This window comes from Streptopelia decaocto, assembly GCF_964273445.1.
Source record: "Streptopelia decaocto genome assembly, chromosome: 1".
NCBI classification, from domain to species: Eukaryota; Metazoa; Chordata; class Aves; order Columbiformes; family Columbidae; genus Streptopelia; species Streptopelia decaocto.
This window is the reverse complement of record NC_138663.1, coordinates 190,001,057-190,021,329: the sequence shown is the minus strand read 5'-3', so window position 1 is coordinate 190,021,329 and position 20,273 is coordinate 190,001,057. Positions and strand designations below refer to the sequence as shown.

The window sequence follows — 20,273 nt, the reverse complement described above, 5'->3', positions numbered from 1 at the left end:
TTTCAGATGTAGATTGTGCACCAAAAAAGACATCTGAGACTTTATTCAATACAGATCAAATGTTGATTGAATTCACCCAGCCTGGTAAATATACTCTCTTATGTATGCAGCATCACCTGGGCATGCAATGATTTATTATCCCTTGGTTTTCATTTATAAAACTGACATAGTCTGGGCTGATAAATGCTGATATATGTTAAATTCAACCAGCTTATGATAAAAGTTGCTTGCCAAGTGGCGACAGCTGGCCGCCTCAGTAAACACGCCATGTAGCTACCTTCACCCCCGAGGAATGTTAATTGCTATTTGATTTAATAAAGCATGTTTAAGGTCCAAAGGAAAGAGGCAAGTAGGTTAAATTCAACAGATACATAATGCTACTAGGCATAATGCCTATCACTTAAAATTTACTACCAAGTAGGAAAACAGCTAATACCAGCTTCAGCCAAGCCAGCAAGGGCAGTGATAACAGTTGTGAATAGATATGATATAATTATGATCATGATGCTTCCAGATTTACAGTACAACATTGCTGAAGTGTTATCCAGATGGCTGTGGAAGGAAAAAGTATCTCATGGGAAAGTGGAGTCAGTGTTGCACCATACTGTAAAGTTCCTTTTGATATGTCTACACCAGCAGGCAGAACACTGGCCAAAGCAAAGTTTAGAGCCTGGTTTGAACCCTGGCTCACAGAGGGTGCATCCCCATCCCTGTTCCTGTGTGTACTCACCAAATCCAGGCACAGAATGACTCAATCAGCCCTTAGTGCTCTTGAGGTCGGTCCATGTTGCAAGCAAAAGTACTCTTGGGTTCATGCTGAGTGATGGTATGAGTTTGAGTTTTCTCCTTGTCTAACTCTGCATCTCACTCAAAATTTCTGCCTGACACAGGCTTTACTCCAAGATGATTTGGCTTGGGGCAAGCTGAAGCTTGTGAGTGGACTTGGGTCCACGCTGAAGTGCCCAAGAAGCAATGGCAGGCAGTGGGACTGGCAAAATGCACAGAGCTTGGGGGAATCAAACACCATTTCAGACCTGGTATAGAAGTACGAAGAAGGGCTTGTGTTCAGGAAAGCCTGTCCATTCCTTCCCCGGGTTTCCACTGGGCTAATTAGAGACATTGCTTCTCTCACAAAATTTGCCCCAATTCTGAACCTTTGAGCTTGTAGAGCACCAAGAGAAACAAGACACTGGAATTCTTCAGTGTAATATAAATCATAAAATAGTAACATAAAAACCTAATGTTCGCATTTCCAGCCCCGGAAAAGGTTCATAGCGTGATTAATGGCCCTTCCTCATGTGGAATAGCAGGCATTTTATGAATCAGTACTTCTGTCAGAGCTCTAATATGACGGCTGTCCTTGATTTAAAACAAGCCTTTGCATTACCACACCATGGCAATCTGGTTGCTGTGAGCAACATGGATGTTTTCAAGGGACTCGTATTTCATTTGAGTGCTTTTTATTGGGCTGTGGGAAGGATGAAGAACTGTAGGCTGGAATAACATACAATCATCTTTGCTATAAGAACAAGACATGGCAACAACCAAAGCATTTCAAAGACAGTACAGCAGGTACTCAGTTGCCTGAATCTTAATTCTGAGAGCCATCTTAGATGTCTAAGATATCCAAGACATTCACACATGGCTAGCAAAGATAACATAGATCCTGCGGGAGACTGCCCCATTGTAAAGCAGCAACTGGAGACCAGACAGTATATCCCAGAGTAGCTCAGTCAGTACCTACATTTGAGCAACTGAATCTCAGACAACATATTTTGTATTCTCAAGTGTTGCCTTGTTCTTTCCCATGGAGCCTCAGGCAGATCCCCCTACACAGAGCTGCTCCCATCCCCTCATGAAGGTGAAATTGAAGCCAGAGTCTTGGTAGCATGGAGGGATTCAGGGGCTGCTGGGCTTGGGAAGGGCTGTTCAGCCAGGAGACAGATTCTGCTCACTCTCTTGGAAGAGTCCTTCAGAACACAGTGGCCTGGCTCAGGAGTGTTCATTTTGCCTCCAGAGCAGTCCTGTCCACCATTTGTTTAAGAAATGTTCTTCTGTGTTTTTCTTCTAGTGATACTGTACAGATGGTAAAAGTGCTCCACACATGCAGGAAAGGACAAACCTGTGTTAGATCCTGCTGGGCATTACTGGAGAAATTGTATTGAATCCTAGGAACTGATGTCACATTTTTTCCCCATTGCCAAACTTCAGGACCAAGAAATTCTGCTTAATGTTTGCTGTTGTTTCCTTGGCAGGATCACCATGTTATCATGCTTCAAACCTATAATACTTTAGAGGAGAAGCATCTACAAACTTTTGTGTTGTTTGGGGTGTCTGGCATAGTGGGAATAACCAGCAGTCTGATGGTTTCACTGCCCTGAATTTTATTTAGGAAAATGTGCCCATTTGCACAGTGCAGAAGAGAGATGGGTAGCCAAGAAGAGGAGTGTCTCCTGGGATGCACAACTAGAAGCAGTCACTATGCAAGAGTAGCAGTGAGAACTGGGAGCTCATATCTTTATTAATTTTCCATAGACATTGATGAGTTGGCAACCACATAAATTCAGGGATGATTTGGAGTTTGGAGCTGGCAGTGTCAAACATGGAGAGTACTGTGATTAGTATGCTGTCGTCATTCATATGAACTTCAGTCATATGAATGAGGATCAGAATGACTGTAAAAACCAGCATCTAGGCTATCTTGGCTAACTTGGCTATCTCACCAGTTGTCTTGGAACAGCACCTGATATCTTTTGGCGAGGACATTTCTTCTGGAGGAAAATAAAATAGAAGGCACGAAGTTCATAATGTGGTATTTGTGTTGGAAAGATGCAAAAGATCAGCTCTCCTGCAGCAGGACCTGTTTGATGTGGATGCTGGGAGATGTGTGACCTTCATGGCTTGAGCTGTGCTTCACATCAGGCCAAGCTTTCAGACCACAGTGGATGCTTTGAGATCTTGCTCTGTTTGCCAGGAGTCTTTGGCCTGCTGCTGCAGAGCCCTGCAACTCTCCAGCTGAGATCATACCCTGATGTTGCACCACTTTATGTCATTGCTGCATTTTCTTTTGCCCTTCAAGCACTCATTGGTAGCATGGGGCTGCACCATTCAATGCCACATAATGAGTCAACTTGGGGAAAAGACCCCCATGCAGAGAGGTCCAGCAGAAATAGGTTTTCATTAACCATTTAGCCACAACTCTGTGCAGATACTTGCTGGGTGCTTTTTACCTGGATGAAGGCCTCTACTGTTTTAGTAGGAACCACCATATTGTCAGCACTTTTGAAGGGCATAGTGTGCTGTGAAGTGACCTCAGGCAGGGAAGAAGTCTGAGCTGGCAGGCGCACTGAGGCATGGATAGACACCATTCCTGCTGCCAAAGCCACTCAGCACCCTGGTGCCTTTTAGCTACAGCATGGGAAAGGCACCACACACCTCTGGTACAGACAGCTAAGGAGCTGATGAACAGCCACCACCCTGCAGGCTTTCATCTGGAAATGTAGGACCAAGATCTTCACATCAGGAAACCATTTTTGAGCTCCTGGACTACTTCTCTTTGCACAGCTGTCAGAAATAGTTCTCAGCTTTATCAGAAAAACAACAGGATAAATCAAACAAATCCGACATTAGGAAGCAGTGGGATTTTCATGTCATGTTACTCCAGGTGTGTACAGGATCTGAGCTAGGTGTTGCAGGCTCTTGGGACAATGACATTCATCTGAAAATGTTGGGAACTCCATCTGTTTTGGCTGTTTTTCTCTGTTGACTTTGAAGAGAGCATGGGAAGCCTGGATTGTGGACAACTTCTGGCCAGATGAATGGTGAAGAGAGTTGCTCATTGATGCACTAAGTCAGCAGGGGGTCTCTGCTAAAAATCAGCACCTACAATGGCCACCTACTTACTCATGATACCTGCCTGTCCATGTGGGATGTGATAATGGGTCTTCTTCCCAGTATACCATGACAAACATACACTAGGAAAGCAGGTGGAAAAGAGAAGAAGCTTTGACTGGCTTCAGGAGCATCTTGGACATAACACGCCCTACTGGCAGCAGCCTGCAGATTCTATCTAGCTCTGACTTCCCAGGCTGAAGCAGCCCCTGCCCTTGGCAGTCTCATCAGTAGAAGAGGCAGAGGCTGCCAGCATTGTGTTCCTGCCATGCATTGGGGAATCAGACTGTGCTATGCCCAAGTGAGAGCACGAGAGCCTTCTGCTTGCTGCCTACTGTGTGGGTGCAAGGAAACATATGTAGATGAGAAGTAAAGTCTCAGACCACTGTTCAGCCCAAGGCCTTGTATTGATAGTGCATCCCAGAGACAACAAGCACAGGGCCTGACCTGGCTGATCTCAGCCAGCTCCTAGTCCAGGCTCTTTTCCTGCTTGGGAAAAAACCACAACAACAAAAACTCCCTTCAAAGAAGTCCAGGATCTAAGGCTGATGCATCAACTTGCTCCAAGGGCATCTTTCCACTGCAGAATGGACTTGTGCCTGGTCCTTGTGCATGTCAACCAGTGTTTCTCATGTCCACGCAGAAGAGCTGCAGGGAAGTATACTTCCATATATGCCTTCTCCACCCTGTAGACAGAAATGCTCTTTGCCTTCCTCTTTAGCTGAGACACCTTTAGGGCTGCACTTTGCTCACATCCACCCTCTTCTGCCAGGGCCACATGGGTGAGCCTGTGCTTCAAGATATGCAGTGGCTGGTGGCTGCCTGGCTGTTGCAGAAGGACACAGGCAAGGTCTAAGAGGCAGCACAAGGCATGTCATCAATGATTTCTGTCCTCCTGTAAGACATCAGCACTCCCAGGGGCAGTTCCCTCCAGGCATGTTGCATGTAGTGAGTTCTGTGCATTGCCCAGCTGTGGACAGATGTTTGGATGCCAGAAGGCTAGTACAGACATCGGATCGCATTATTCAGAAGCATCCTGGAGCACAGGAAATGTTTCCCACACAACCAATGACAGAAATCAAAGTAGCTGGGAAGTGACTATCAGCTGGGAACTGGCAGTCCCAGATCAATAGCTATCTGGTGCAACATTAGCTCTGAGGACAGGGGTGTTAGTCATGTAATGAATAGAGTGGTTTACTAAAGGGCAGTGACCCACGCAGGGGTCTGAAACAGCAGCTTATTTTCACATAATAGGCTGCAGTGAGGCTGAAGGCATCTCCTGTAGCAGGCAAACATATCCCCTGCAAAGGGGATCCTCACCCAGGCCTCAGTGGGTCATGAAGGGAAACTTACAGCAAACTTGTGGGACAGCTTCATGTCACAGGGACCTTATACCAAGTACATACATTTTCTCTAAGGACAGCTGAGGTCAGCATTACCTTGTGAGAGCCCTCTTTGCCTCTGTAAGCTGAATGCATGAAAGTGATAGCCTGACCACAGAGCAGCTGACAGAGGAACCTTTGGTGGAGATTGAACATATGCCAGCAACAAGATGGTAAGACATTGGCCAATGTGTGCCAGGAGGATGATGTCTTCTGATGGCAGAGAAGCTAATGCTGCCTAGCTGGGCATGGCGTGACCTCTGCAAGGAGAAGGCAGAAGATTTTCTCAGTTCCCCTGAGACCGTGCCAAGCAGCCAGCATGGTTCAGGCTCCAGGCACAGTCCTGAGTGTCTTTGGGATGGAAAGCAGGCAAGCAAGGGACATGAGACCAGACTAATATACCCACATATGCAGTTCACCCAGGCGTGCAGAACAGGAAACAGGACAATATGAACCTCGCACGTCACACTTGTATCAAGCTATTGCTGTGATAATGGCAGTGTTTAGAAATGGATTAAAAGCTTTGAGCACAACTTCCCACCTCTCCCTTCTCTCCAAGCACCGAAGCATGAGTGTGCTGTCCATGCTTTTTCATTTAGCGATAATACCAGGTTAAAACAACAAGACACTTAGGCGGGATTTCACTGACATAACTACAGATGTCCAAGTCTGAGTTAGCTGGTCCCATTGTGGTGGGTGAAGACTCATGCACTAAACATGTTGCATCCATCTGCCTTGTGTCCATGTCAAACCAGCAGTTATCAGAGGGCCTTTGCCTTTCCTGAGCACAGCTTGTGACATTGCCTCCAAAGGGTTTGGCTGGCTGCCTGGTCCTTGCCAACAGGGAAAAATCTTGTGGGAAAATGTGCGACTTTCTGGTCTGCAGCTGACACCCCCAGAGCCCAGCCCTGCTGCTCCCACCAAGGGGGGATTAAAACCTTCACAGCTGTACGCTGGGAACACACACAGCCACATGGGCAAAAAGGGAGCTGCTGGCAAGGCAGGGACATGGAGGCAGCAGGACCTGTGTCAGGGCCTGATTTGAGAGGGGTGGCAGTGGTGTGCAGCTGCACATGGTGCAGGTGCAAGCCACTGGATGGCAGGAGGGAGGATGGGCACTTCTGCTTTGCTGAATACTAATTTGGACCCCTCCTCCCCTTGGGCTCACAGTGTCTAAATCTACCCCAATAAAAAGGCACCAGAAGTTTGGATGAAACTACAGTGTAGGGCACAGCGGGTGTTTGCAGGGTGACCTCACCTCCAGAAGAGACTGTTTCCTTCAACATCCTTTCCATCTCTCCCACTTGGCTCCTGCAAGGGCACGAGACTCCCAGAGGCTGCTGGTCCCACACATTGTGGCCCCAGAGGGGAATGAAATCCTTGGAGTTGTTTCCATGTCCACCCAGAGTTAACACTTCATCTTGGGAAAAGTGTTAAATCCATCTAGGCTTTGAAAACACACTGATACCAAATCTGAATTTAAAACAATTTATGTATAGATCATAATGACATTTTAAAGGGGAAAAAATACACAGTCATTTCAAGCTTGAAGAGTCTAAGTAGTATGGTTCTGTATAAATGGCTGATGTGTTATTTGTTTATTGGGCAATCTGCTTTTTTATATTGTTTGTCAGGCTATATAATTTTAGGTGAAAGCTTTTTAGCATGGTGTGCCTGCCAGAAGAACTTCCTTTATATACAGGTTTCTGCTCCAATGTGCACAGAAAATAGACCACTAATTGCCTTTGTACCCCCTTTTGCACTGTTAACCAGAACCTGGCTACTCCATACATTAGAAAACTGTATTAGCAGTGCTGCTGCACAAATCAGTTGAGCACTAAAGCCGTTGATTTCATTTGAGGTTCATAAGAGGATCATTTAGTTTAAGAGGCTGATTTTGGCAACTGCAGCACTCATTTATTCAATTGGAGGTTTCCTAACCACAATGGGAGAGAGGGCAGTGATCTCTTCATAGGACACCAGCCAAGGATGTGACACCTGGAATCTTTCGCTGGAGCTATTTCTTGGGGCAGATGTCTTCCCCTGAGCTTCTATCTGCCTTGGTCTGCTTTGGGTCTTTGGACTGTGCATTGCTTCAAGAGGAGGCCATGTCCTAGGTTGAGCTGATGTTGGGACCACATAGCCCCGAAAGCTTCATTAGTAAAACATGACATGTCACTTCCTTAGTTTGCTATGATGACATTACTCTTGCCAAGGTTTCTGCAACACCATCTGGATCTTATTGTCTGTGAAAAACTGTTGCAGATACAATATAAGAGAACAGCTTTAAATCGAAAGATCAAATGGTCATGGCTGGCTAGAAACCCACTGGCTAGAAGTTGCTCTGTTGAAGCCCATCAAGTGGCATTTCAAAGTTTAAACTCCAGCGGAGCCTTTCACCACTGGCTCAAGCCTTAATCCATTCCTTGGCAGTGCAGACACCATCCGTGTCAAAAGTCAGCACAGAACAGCCCAGGGCTTTTGCAAATCCAGATGAACTGAGAGTAGCCAGACTGGAATTTATTCTTCCCTCTGTCTTTCCATATTACTCCAGCCTGACTGTCTTACAATCCCCCCACAAGCCCTCCTATGCTCACCGTGCACGCCTGGGCTCTCCACCCACTCGCTAAGCACGGAGTCCAGAGGTGCCCTTCCAAGGACCAAATGCCCAAAGCATTCATTACCGGCCAGGAAAGACTCTTCCCATTCGACTCTCCCTCAATGTACAAGACCAATTAGTTTCCTAAATCACACAGAGTGTTTTCTGACTGTCGCTTTTTCAAGACTCCTGTTATTCTTAGGGCTTGGACCAAACACTGAGTTAATGATTAGTGGGTGGAATTTTACTGGTTATTTTGAGGAGACAGCCTTTTCCAGCCTTCTGGACACCTGAGGCAGGTCATTTAATCAATGTCTTTGTCCTCTTCAGCTGATGCATTAAATCAGGTGGTGTTTAGGTACATAAAATCATTTCAAGCTCTGACAATGTGCTTTCCAGTGTGCAGGTAAGGAGCAATAAAACCTACCTGCATTGTTAAGAGAATGAAAATCTAGTCGAGCTTTTAGTTAAATGTACAAATTTATACCCACATGTACACTTCGTCATCGCTCCATAAATATATTGATTTTTTTTTCTATTCTGCTATGTAATTGTGGATTTAAATCCCACCTTTTCAAACTTGAGTTGGACTTAACTTGAAAATGTTGTACATATATAAATATACAAGCACTGAACAGGAATAGAATACAAAGACAAGGAAATAAATATATAAATAAGGGACTGGGAAATGCTAGGTAGAAATACAATTAAGAAGATTATGATAAAGAAAGAGAAAGTGAAAGAGAAAGCAAGTGAAATAAAAAGTGGGAGAAGGGAAGGCAAGACAAGGAAAGGATCAAGAAAAGTGAGCAGAGTTTTGCAGATAAATTGAAGTATTTGAGGCATTTAACATGACTAAATTTCACTTTTAATATTATACTATAAATAAATAAGCAAAATAATAGAGGTTACACTGCACAATAAATATTTAGATTATTTTATATACACGAGGAAAACAGTGGTCATTGCAGCTGAGCAATGAGAAATACATATTATTTAATTGGTTCTGCTTACTTTCATCTTTGTGAATTGTCATCCATGAGAAAGTCTGAGTTTCTTTTCTCCTTTTTTTAAATATGAGAGGTTCTAAAGAGTTTTCAAAGGTCAGATGTCTCTTAATTTAAAAATTTATGTATTCTTTAAATATTTATAATTCAATCTGTGTTAATTACTGATTAGACATGCAAGGTGTAGATGTGTGTCTCTCCCCTTGTTGGATGAACATAAGAATTAGGCCCATTGCAGTATATTACATAGGCAAGGAAATTGAAGCAAGGATGTTGACTGAACAACTTCGATTGATGCAGCTGTCTACATACTCCATGAGATAGTATTTTATCTCCTGTCCTCATCCTGTTCCTTCCCAACACTGTTCTCTTATTTACAACACATTATAGAAAAAGACCAGTTAAACCAATTCTGCAATTCTTCTACTTTTCCTCCTGAGGTCCTTGAGTCAAAAGCACATTCACTGCAGATTTTATTACACCCATTCTCAGAAGGTGTGTGGGAGGGTCCTCATGGACTCCTTCCTAGTACTTCCCTCTGAGGGCTCTGAGAGGTTCCCAGCGCCTCCAGGGATTATGTGGTATCAGTTACAGAGGGAAGAATCAAATCTGGTGTCATGATTTTCAAATGGATTGCAATCATTGCATAACCATGTAAATACCTTCTGAAATACAAGTTAGATCAAGTGGAGTTAAGTTCAAAAACTCCACTAATTCTTAGTGCCTAGTTGAAGTGCTAAGAAGTGCTACTGGACCCACTCAGAAAAAGCCTGTGTGGACAGCACTGGAGAGGGTCAAGACACTTACAAAGCCCAGTTCTTATAGTCTTGGGTGTTCACAACCAGACTCCCCAAGATCTGCTGGAGCACCTGGTAGCACAGCTCAGGTCCTGCTTCCCAGCTGGGCAGAGGAGGGCTGATGAGAGTCCACCCTCCTTCTCTCCTGGTTCCAACACCCAAGTTTCTCCCTGTGGACAGGGACAGGGGAGAGGAAAAAAGTAAGACTGGTGTGTTCCTGGGTCTCATCCAGAGCTGAGCTGGAAGCACGCCCAAACCTAGACCTTCAAACTCTTTCCTCTGAAGTGTGGGCATCTTATGTGTCCTCTGCATAAGTCACCTTCCTTGTCCACACTGTCCAGGGCCAAAGGACAGAGCATCAGGAACATCTCCCAGCTTTTCAGTTCCTGGTCCCAATACCACAACTGTTATGCAGTGAGCTCTCATTCAGTCCTGAGGCCCAGGACAGAGATCTGCTCAATGTAGAAAGAAGTAACAAAGGGCTTAGCTGCCAAGCTTTAAGACGTGTCTGTGGAGCCTGTGTGAAGTGTAGCAGTTCAGAGTTCCACTAAATGTAGGCAGCTTTGCACAGAGAGATTGGTCTGGAGGGGCTTTACTGTGGGACAACATGCCAGCAGGACTTCTAACATACTTAAATCCAAGAAGCACAGCAGTAGAAGAAAACATGGTAGGAAAATTCTGTATGGGATTGCTTGTCTCCAGATGTCAGCTATTCCAGTCTTCCACTCTAGTTTGGGATCAGCCATACATCCATTGCTCTTGTTTTCAGAGACTTGCAGAGGCAGCAATTCCATGCCCTCCCATACAGCCAGCTCCAGTGCATCAGCATTTCCCAGCTTCACTTTCATACTGGTCAAAATGATTTTAAGGAAATGTGCCCCACGTGTTTGGTGAGAGGCAGAGATACAGAATGGAAAATTTCAACCCAAATGGTTGAAGTCCGGCAAAGTTACAATGGATAAACAAGAAGGGAGGGCTACAGTGAGAACTGCCAGGTGCCACCTGCACAGCCAGGCTCCCACTGAGCCCAAAACCTGCCCTGCCCCAAAAAGCTGAGGATCCAGGGGAAAAATCAAGCAGGCAAGGCATGTGAGGAGGAGTTGTCTCTGGATTATAGTTCTGCCCTGAATTCCTCTATCTGTAACTATCTGAAGATATATATATTTTTTTCTACTCCTATCTGGTAGAATAAACATGAAGTGGAAAACAGACAGTTATGTGGGACAGACAACATGAAACTTCTGTATTTTCAATGGAAAGGTTAGTAGTATTTTTAAGTAATTCCTCAACTCTTCTTACAAGGCAATGAAATTGTGCTTTGCTGCTGAAAGGCAACATTCCTACCAGAAAATGAAATTATGAAGCAGGGGGGGCGGGGGGGAAGTTAAAAAGTGTAAAAGAGGAAGTATACGAAGTGACTACACGTCAGATCCTCTCCTACCCTCATCTTCGCCCAAGGCAACCTTTCTATATATTTCCTGGTCAGGGTCTTATTCAAAATGGCTTATGTAAAAGTGTCTTCCTGCAGCTCAAGATGTGGCCCACACCTACAGTGTGAAGAAGTTGATAAGTGGTGGGAAGAGCAAACTGAAGTTGCTGTATGTGAAAGCAGAATCACTCAGAGACCAAAAAGGCTTCTTGCCAAAAAAAAAAAAAGCTGGTGAACCAGTGTTACTCTAAGGCAGGTGGAATAGTTCATGCTCTTGTTTTTATCGTTAGTGCTGAAAGGGAAAGACAGCTTTGTTTTCACGTGGTTATTGATTATTAACCAGCTTTGTGAAAGGTTACCTTTCTGCTAGATACAGTCGTGGGGGGTGGAGGTGGGGGGTAAAAATCAATCCCTGGGAAAGGTCTGTTTCCCAGTCAACTTCTCCCACTGCTGGCCCTTGCCATGGATACAGTTTCCCTGTGTTGGTTTGAGCACAGCTGTGAGAGAAAAAGAAATTATTTTGAACAGGTTCCACTCACCTTCAATACTGCTCTTCTGTCTAAATGTGGATTGCAGAAAAGCTGTTGGGCACTGAGAAGTCATTAAATATTTGTACATATAGAAAATCAAACCAGATTACTTTAAGGAACTGTGACTGAACTACACTTACTATTATTTTATACCCTAGTTAGACAGTCAGGGAGGTGGGAGGAGTGATGAAACTACCATAGGTCATAGCAAGAAAGGGAACTAGTTGAGTAAGGGTTCATGAATTATTTGCATTGAAAGGCAAACAAAATGCTCCTGCCACCTTTATTGGGGAAAAAAAAAAATAGTACTGTGTCCAGATGGTTTTACATTTCACTGGTTTCAGCAGCCTACAATGATGTCTGATGCTACTAGGGGAGGACTGGACAAGACTTTTGAAATACAGTGACACACATTAAGCTCTTAAATTAGTTGTTTAAGGTAAGATCATTGAAAATGCCATTGAATTTAAAGAGGCATGTTGTATATGTTGCCATACATTTTTAAACCACATAGATACGATGTCAGGCATGTAGGTTTGCTTTCCAAACCCCTGGGCATTCAGACACATCCGCATTATATTGTGAAGTTTTAGGCTTCATATAAAACAGAGTAAGAGTTAACTGTACAGACTACCTCTTCTTCTCTGTCAGGCAAACACCTGGCTAGAGGAATATGATTAGACCTCAACTAGTTCTTAAAACATACTTGAATCTAATACTGTAGTTCAAGTATTGCAGTGTGGTTATTGTGTGATCTTACTGTAGGATGGCAGCAGTTGAAGCATTTGTTACTGGTGCTCAAATATCTGAATTTCTATGCTTTTGTTGAGGGTAATTACAGTCTGCCTGTTCTACTTAACATTGCTATCAACATCACCTTTCAATTGCTGATACAGATTCATGGATTAATTTTTGTTTAATCTATTGGAATAACAAACTTGCTGTAAGGATTTAACTTCTAAAAAGATCCTCCTAACAACTTTAATGAGAGGATTCAGTAGTCCAGAAAAGTCACCTCAAAGGAGTAAAATGCTGTTATAGGAAACAATCTGAAACTACTGGGGTTGTTCTCAGCATGAGCTATGACTGTATTAATAGTTGTGGGACCGTGTTAATGAATCAGACATAATTCAGAGCTGGAAGTGTGAGCTTTCCAGCTCCATGGATGAAGCTGGGTGATCTAAACATGGCAGCCATAAATATTCCCAAGATCTTTGGGGGCTTTTATGGTCCATAAAGACTTGCTACTGCAGGTAGAGTACATGACCTCCAGCTGAACTGCACCATAGATCCAGCTGGGCTTTAAGATGAGGAAGAATCTACCTGACCCATTGTTAATTTGTTTTATTGCACAATATGTCCCTTACTTTTCTGTTTTCAGTGGTTAAAACTCTGTTGTACATTTATCAGTGGGAATAAACATGTTTGTATCAGCCAACTTTTCTTTGCATGGTTACCTATAGATGGAGTATGGCCAAGTTTCTTGTCATTCCAAGCCTGCAAAAAACACGGACTTGGAGAGTTATGGCAGGGGAAGTTCTCAGCTGGGAGATGACAATGTGTGTGCAGGAGTCCCTGGGCTCATGAATCAAAGTGTTCAAGGACTGCTGGCCTCGTAGGGTCCCCATATGAGTGAAAGAGGCAATGCTATACCTTTTAATTTCTCACAGCGTGCCTACCTATCTCAAGGCACTTCTAGTTGGAGAACTAGGGCTGATTAAATGCAGCCAGGTGTAAGGTCAGCAAAGGGTGGCAGTGTCTCACACAGTGGCAGTTAATCTGGGAAACCCTTTGCCACAAGGTGAAGGGATGCAAAAGGTTTGCTTTAGGTTTCAGAGGAGTCAAGACGTAGAAGAATCAACTGAGGACTATGACATCCACAAGGCTCAGGAAATCCCTGGAGCAGAAAATTCTGGGATTTGGGAATAAGATCTGAGTGTGGTATCTCACGTGCACACCCTGCTGCGACTGCACATGGACATCATTTCGAGACAGGTTATGGGGTCGCTGGACCTTTGCCTTGGGTCAGCACAGCGGCGTGTGCAGAGCCCGGTTCTGGGGCGAGAGGAGCCATTTCCATCACTCCCATCCGCCTCCGCCATCACCCGTTTCCCACATCAAGTGGCCACTTGGGTGGGACCCTCTCAGAGCTCAGAGATTTCGTCTGGGAACCACCAGTGGTGGAGGGGCTCTTCAGCCAGCTCTCAGAGGCTGCATCGCAGGAGAGGGAGGCAGGTGCTGTGATTCGTGGGCTTTGCCTCCTGCCGGGATCAGCTCCCCACCCCATGGCCCCCCCGGCTGCCGGACATCATTATCCCCCGGCCCCCGCCGGGGTCCCCAGTGCCGGGATACCCCGCGGAGCCCTTTTCCTGCACTGCAGCTCGCCGCCTTGTTGTCAGCACGGCAAAGCGTGCCCTTATCACATGTTCACGCAGGCAGAATGAGAGAGAATTAGCTCTAAATTATATGAAATTCATTTGCTTTGGAGGGGAAAGTGTTTGCTCTATTTAGAAACGTTCGTTATAGAGAGAGGACCGCATTAAGACACCGAGTAATGGACCTCCCTGGAGATGAATCAATTTGCTCTGGGTTTTATGGCCTTGCGTCTGTTTGTCCGCGGCGGTTCCCCGTGGAAAACTCGGGGCTGTAAATGCTCCGGAGAGGAGACCTCTGGGGAAGGGGCTGGGAGTGCTGGGCTGTGGTCAGTGCACAAGAAGTCTCTGGGCCAAGGGACATTGGTCCCTGCAGGAGACCTCAGAAGACGTAACGCGGCTACGTGGGTGCTGAGAGCGGGGGGGACCACCGCTGGAGGAGATCGCCCGGCACAGCACAGCCCCCCGGCCGCGCACTGGCTGCGAGCCCCGGGCAGGGCGCGCAGCCCGCCCGGCATGCCAGGGGATGGAGAGGGAGGGCGCCGGGCTAGGGGAGCCCGAAGAGCAGCGATGTCTATCGGTAATTCCCGCTAATAAAATACTTTTTCACTATCCGCACTATAATTGGTTTACAGCCTTTTCTGTTTATTTATCCATAAGAGCTGCTGTTAAATGGCTTGGGAAAGCAATCGCTTAATGGCTCAATATTGAATCAAAGGCTCAGTGCGCTTTCTAAGAGATGGGTGACCCGCTTGGATTCAGAGCGGAAACTCGCTTTAAGTGTAATGGACTGGGCGGGTTTATGATCCCGTGCAACCGGGCACAGGACAGAGGTACCGGGAACCTCCTGCCCCGCCAGCTCAGAGGACGCATCGCCACTGGCTGAATCGAGCCGAGCTTAGCTGAGCCGGGCTGAGCCGCATCACCACAGGCCCGCTGAGGTGCTCCCCACGGCCGCCCTAGACGGAGCCACGAGTGAGTGCCCCGGCAGCGGTGGCCGGAGCCCCGGTGCCGTTGGAAGGCGCGGGAGAGAGAGGCAGTGAGAGGAGGCGGGACGGGCAAGTAGGAAGGGAGCCTGCCCCGAGCCGGCGAGAACCGCGGTCGGGCCGAGCAAAGGGAGGCATGAAAATGATCTTTGTCCCTTTCGGTAGCTCTCCGCCTCCTCATAGCCTCGTCACCAAGTCAACCGGCACCAGCTTGGAACATATTATCTCCGAGGGTCAATACATTGCAGCCCAAGCCGCGGGGAAGGCTCCAAAATTTACCCCTTGGGTAAACAATCCGCTGCCTATCGCTCGCTTTGGTGATAGCATTGTGGTCCCCTCCGGCCGCATCCCCCCGAGCAGGTGGGAAGCGGTCAGCAAGCTGATCCCTGTGTACTCCCAGGGCTCTTGCACATGGGTGCCCCCGAGGGAGCGACCCTCGGGTGCACCTTGCGCGTCCCCGGACATCTGCATCCCTGGCAGATGTACTTCCGTAGCTAAAAGTGCCCTGATGCTAAACCCCTCTAGGGCCCGTGTCCCTCTTCCCGCCTCCCGAGAGCTTTCCCCTTCCATCAGCGCCCGGGCGGGCTGGGGGATGAGCAGCCCCTGGGCAAGCGGGGTCGGGAGGGAAAAGGTGGGTTTAGGGGACATCCCTCCCAGAGCGCTCCGCACGTCGGGGCAATCTCCCGACACCAGCCCCGGTCCTGCAAGAACACCGCAGCAGGACTTCTCGTCCAGAAGCAGGGAGCGGCAACCCGCGGCGGGGTCGGGTGCTCCCGGGGCGAAGTGGAAGGAGGTTGCGGGGCCGGGGCCACCTCGGGTGGCCTCTTATGGGTCGCGCCCCGCCCAGGAGGGCTGCGGGAGGGCTGACGTGGGGGGAGCGGCGCCTATGGGGAGGCGGCGGGAGCCGGGCAGGGCGGCGGGGCCCGACGGGGCGGCGAGCTGTCAAAGAGGCATCCCGGGAGCCGGGAGCCGGAGCAGCCCTATGTGTCCCTAAGCTGCGAGACCCCCACGCCGGCCCCGCTCGCCATGAACACCGAAGAGCAGTATTACGCCTCGGCGCAGCTCTACAAGGAGTCGTGTGCGTTTCAGAGAGCCCAGGCGCAGGATTACAACCCCAGCCCCCCCGCCTGCCTGTACATGGGCAGGCAGCAACAGACTCCTTACCCCAGCGCCTTAGGGATTCTCGAGCAAAGCAGCCCGCCAGACATTTCACCTTACGAGGTGCCCGCCATCACAGAAGATGCCGGGATCTCCCACCTTCACCACCACCACCACCCTCATCTTCCTCCTCCCGACCAGGACGCGCTGCCTTTCGCAGACGGGGCGGACACGGGGATGATAGAGGAGCCCCGAGTGCAGGTGCCTTTCGCCTGGATGAAGTCCACCAAATCGCATGCTTGGAAGGGACAGTGGACTGGTAAGCCCCTTCGCCTTCCTGTGCCTCTCACCCACTCTTTCTCTCCCTCTCGGCGGGCAGGGACCCTTCCCGGCACCGGGCCTGTCCCCATCGTTCGGGTGTAGCGCAGTGAGGTCCCGGAGGAGCCGGCGCTGGGGTCGCTGCCCCGAGTCGCTCCTTTTGCCTTGCCAGCCCACCAAGATCCACTGCTGTGGGGCTACTACCGTCGGGTAGAACGCCGGGATGGGAGCCTGCCCTCCGGTTCCCACGGGCGGGCTCGCCGCGCCCAGTGCTGCCCAAGCCCTGGGCAATTATTAACGAATTATTTTTCAACAATTATCTAATTGTCGTCCAGCCGGGGCGTCGTGCGAACACCCCCCGGCTGCTGCTAACCCTCCAAGCAAGGGGTCTCCGCGGTGCGGCGGCTCCGCGGGTGTGATGGGCTCCCTGCTAGTGCCGCGGTCGTCCAGGGCGAGGCCGGGAGCGCGGAGACACCCGCGGGATGCAGCGAGCCGGGAAAGGGCTGGGCATGGCCCGGCTGCCCGCGTCCTTGCGCAGACCGTGCAGCCGCGGAGCAGCCCCCGAAACCCAGGGGCAACCGTCTTGCCCCTCTTCGCTGCCCCCCGTCTCTCGCCGGTGCCCAGGCGGCAGACCCCATCTCCCCTCCCGGCCACTCCATCTCACCCCCTCTGCTTCCCGGTGGGTTTTAGCTGTAATTGCACCTTTCCAGGTGAAAACCCAGGGCAGTGGAAACAATGCACAAACGAAGCAGAGCTGCCAGCGAGGGGAAGAAACTCTATCTAGGCAGAAAGTTCCGCTGCCCAACAATATTTCTGTCTCTGACTGCACAATGTTATCGTGTCCTGCGCCTTTGTCACGCCTATACGGCAAATATTATATTAATAGCTTTGTTCAAATAGACAGTTGAAAAAAGGACTGGAGTATTAACATCACCGCGAAATAGTTTGGGAATTGCATGGGGCAGACAGAGGGGAGTCTGCAGTCCCCAGGGAGGCGCATCCGCCGAGAGAGGAGCGCTGTCCCACGCCGCGGACTCGGCAGCAGAGATTGTGCCGGCGGGGAGGGGGGAAGGAGCGGGTAAAAATCAGATCGTTTTCCTCGCGTTGAATTAATTTCTGGGAAAAAACAAAACCAAAACAAAAGCAGATAAAGCCAAACTCAAGCGACTTCTGTGTGTGTGAGTGTATTCTGTTCCTGAAGAATGACAAAACGCACAGCAAAACGAAATTTTCCCATAAGAGCCGCAAACTCTTTCCCGCTCTCCCCAGCTCACCAGGGAGGTGCAGGCCAGGGCTGTGCTGTGCATGGGATGTGTGTGCAAGCACACGCACGCACGGGCCGCTCCTATCGCGGGTGCACAGTGCACGCCCGGGCAGCGGAAGGGGCACAGCGCAGTTCTAGGCGTCTACACAACGCTCGTGGCTAAACCCCAGTATATTTGCACTGTATATATTTCAAACTATATAACACAATGATTTATTTTTTATAGGAACCCTTGAGATTTAACTTTGAGCTGTTATTGCCGGGGAAAGGTGATCGGAGAGGCCGCTGCCGGCTGTCTCCCGGGGCAGGGCACAGCGCGGAACGCGTCCCAGTAAGCCCCGGGGCCCGGCCGGCTGCGGCCCTTCGACAGACCCCCCGTGTGCTGCCTCCCGCAGCACTACTTAACCGTAACAGAACGATTTTTTCAGACTCATACACACACATAAGAGTATGTACATAGGTTTATATTTATAAATATTTTTTTTCGTATACATATATTTTAATATATATTTTAAAATATGTATCTAGGGTGTATATACTTAGGTTTAGATTTATAGACATCTTATGTATATACATGTATTTAATATATATTTCAACACATATATACACGTACATAGGTTTACTTACATAGGTTTGTATTTATGAACATTATTCAGTGGCGGGAGAGCCAGCGCAGCTATCTGTTGAAATGGCTGTTTCCACCTGGCTGTCTAAACCACTGAGCCCTGCAGATGATATCGTCACCAGAAGCCACCCGGACGGAATCCCGGCTCCGGCATTAGCGGCCGTGAGTTTCAGTGCTCATCCCCGGCCCCTCTCGCTGCCGCCACTCGTGCCACCTGTGCCACCCGTGCCCCAGCGCCCGCGCAGAACGGCGGCGGCCGCGCTGAGGACGGCGATTTTGCAGTTTCTGAAAACAAGAAATCCGAGGTTTCACAAACCTGGAGAAACGGAGAGGTTGCGATCCCGCTCCCGGCCCGGCAGCTGCGCCGGCTGCTGTCCCATTGCCTCCCACGGGGGTCACGGCGGCCGGGGAAAGGCCGAAGCCTCCGGTCGGCTCAGGGCTGCTCGGTGGCCATAGCCCGGGAGATGCCCCGCGGTCCTCAACCTCCTGCTCTGGGAAATTTCTCCTGACTTTTTTGAGGCTTGTGCAAAGGACGGAGACCCCATCCGAGGTTCCGTCGGGGAGACCTCCCGGCCCGCCCGCCCTGTCCGGCGGCGGCAGCGCCATCTCCGCCGCGCCACCTCTCCGGGACCCACCGCCACCGCATGCGGGCCCTCCGCTGGGGGGATGGCTTCTCCTCTCGGTCACTTACGGGGAAGAGAGATTTCTTGTTTCAATTTTATTTTGTTTGGATGCTTGTGCGTGTGTTGTCACACAAGAAAATTTCGTTGTTGTTGTTGTTAGTGTTTTGGTGTTTTTTAAACCAATTTTTTGTTGTTAGTGCGGTTTTTTTTCTGCTTTTTTTTCTTCCTTCCCCGTTCTGGTTTCGTTTGGCTTGCCTTTTGGGGTGTGTGTTTCTTTTTATTTTCCTTTTTCAAAAATCTTATTCTTTTCTTTTTGTTTCTCTTTTTCTTTTTCTTCTTTTTCCTTCGTAAATCTCAGGGATTGCCAGGCCCTGGATCTTTCAAAGCTTTTGGTGACATGCAAATGGTGGCGCTTGAGCACTTCCCCCGACTTGAGGGACGGCATTTCCCTGAAAATCTCAAGCAAATTATTATTTAAAAATATTAAATTGTTATAAAATAAAATTGCAGTAGTCCTGACAGGCGCCACCAGCACCACCTCGCTGTGCCCGGCCGGGGGGGGGGGTCCCGATTCCGTCCCCTCACCCCGCTTGCTTCCCCCCGCCTGTCCCCCGGTCCGCGCAGGGGTGCGGGGATGTGGTCCCCGCAGCCCGAGGCGGAGGCCGGGCGGGCCGGGCGGGCCGGGGCTGACTCTCCTTTCTCTCCAGGGGGGTCTTACGTGGTGGAGCAGGAGGAGAACAAGCGGACGAGGACGGCGTACACCCGAGCACAGCTGCTGGAGCTGGAGAAGGAGTTTCTCTTCAACAAGTACATCTCCAGGCCGCGGCGGGTGGAGTTGGCTGTCATGTTGAACTTGACCGAGAGGCACATCAAGATTTGGTTCCAGAACCGGCGGATGAAGTGGAAGAAGGAAGAGGACAAAAAGCGGGGGGCAGGCAACAGCAATGACTCCGAGCAAGACTGTGTGGTGTCCTCTGGGGAACTCCAGGGGAAGGAGGATCTCCAGCCATGCCCGTCCGCGAACCTGTCCTCGGGGGCCTCCAGGGACCTGCTCGCCCCCAGCCTCGCCCCCAGAAGGCAGCAGGACTCTCGGTGAGCTACGGGGAGCCCCAAGCCCCGGGCCGGAGAAGGGACCAGGTGGAGGCCCGAGAGGGAGGCGCCGGCTCCCCACCGCCGTGCCGTGGCCGACCCTTGCCCACTTTCCCCCGGGGAGACTCCGTGCCTCCACTCCGAAATTCTCGTCCTCCAAAAAATAAATCCGAGGTGTCTGGCCGTAGCAGAGCGGCTTGCTGCGGGCCGTAGGGCCGAACAAGGCCGCAGCAAGCGGCCGGGATGGCGGCAAGCCCGGCCCC

General features: G+C 49.2%; 1 protein-coding gene across 1 annotated transcript; it reads left to right on the top strand.

Annotated features, from left to right (window-relative positions):
- Positions 1 to 16,019: 16,019 nt before the first annotated feature.
- On the top strand, positions 16,020 to 20,017 carry PDX1 (pancreatic and duodenal homeobox 1; the record flags this gene model as incomplete). Its single annotated transcript, XM_082067347.1, has 2 exons — positions 16,020 to 16,410; positions 19,629 to 20,017. 2 exons carry the CDS (start codon positions 16,020 to 16,022, stop codon positions 20,015 to 20,017), a joined length of 780 nt encoding a protein of 259 aa, XP_081923473.1.
- Positions 20,018 to 20,273: the final 256 nt, after the last annotated feature.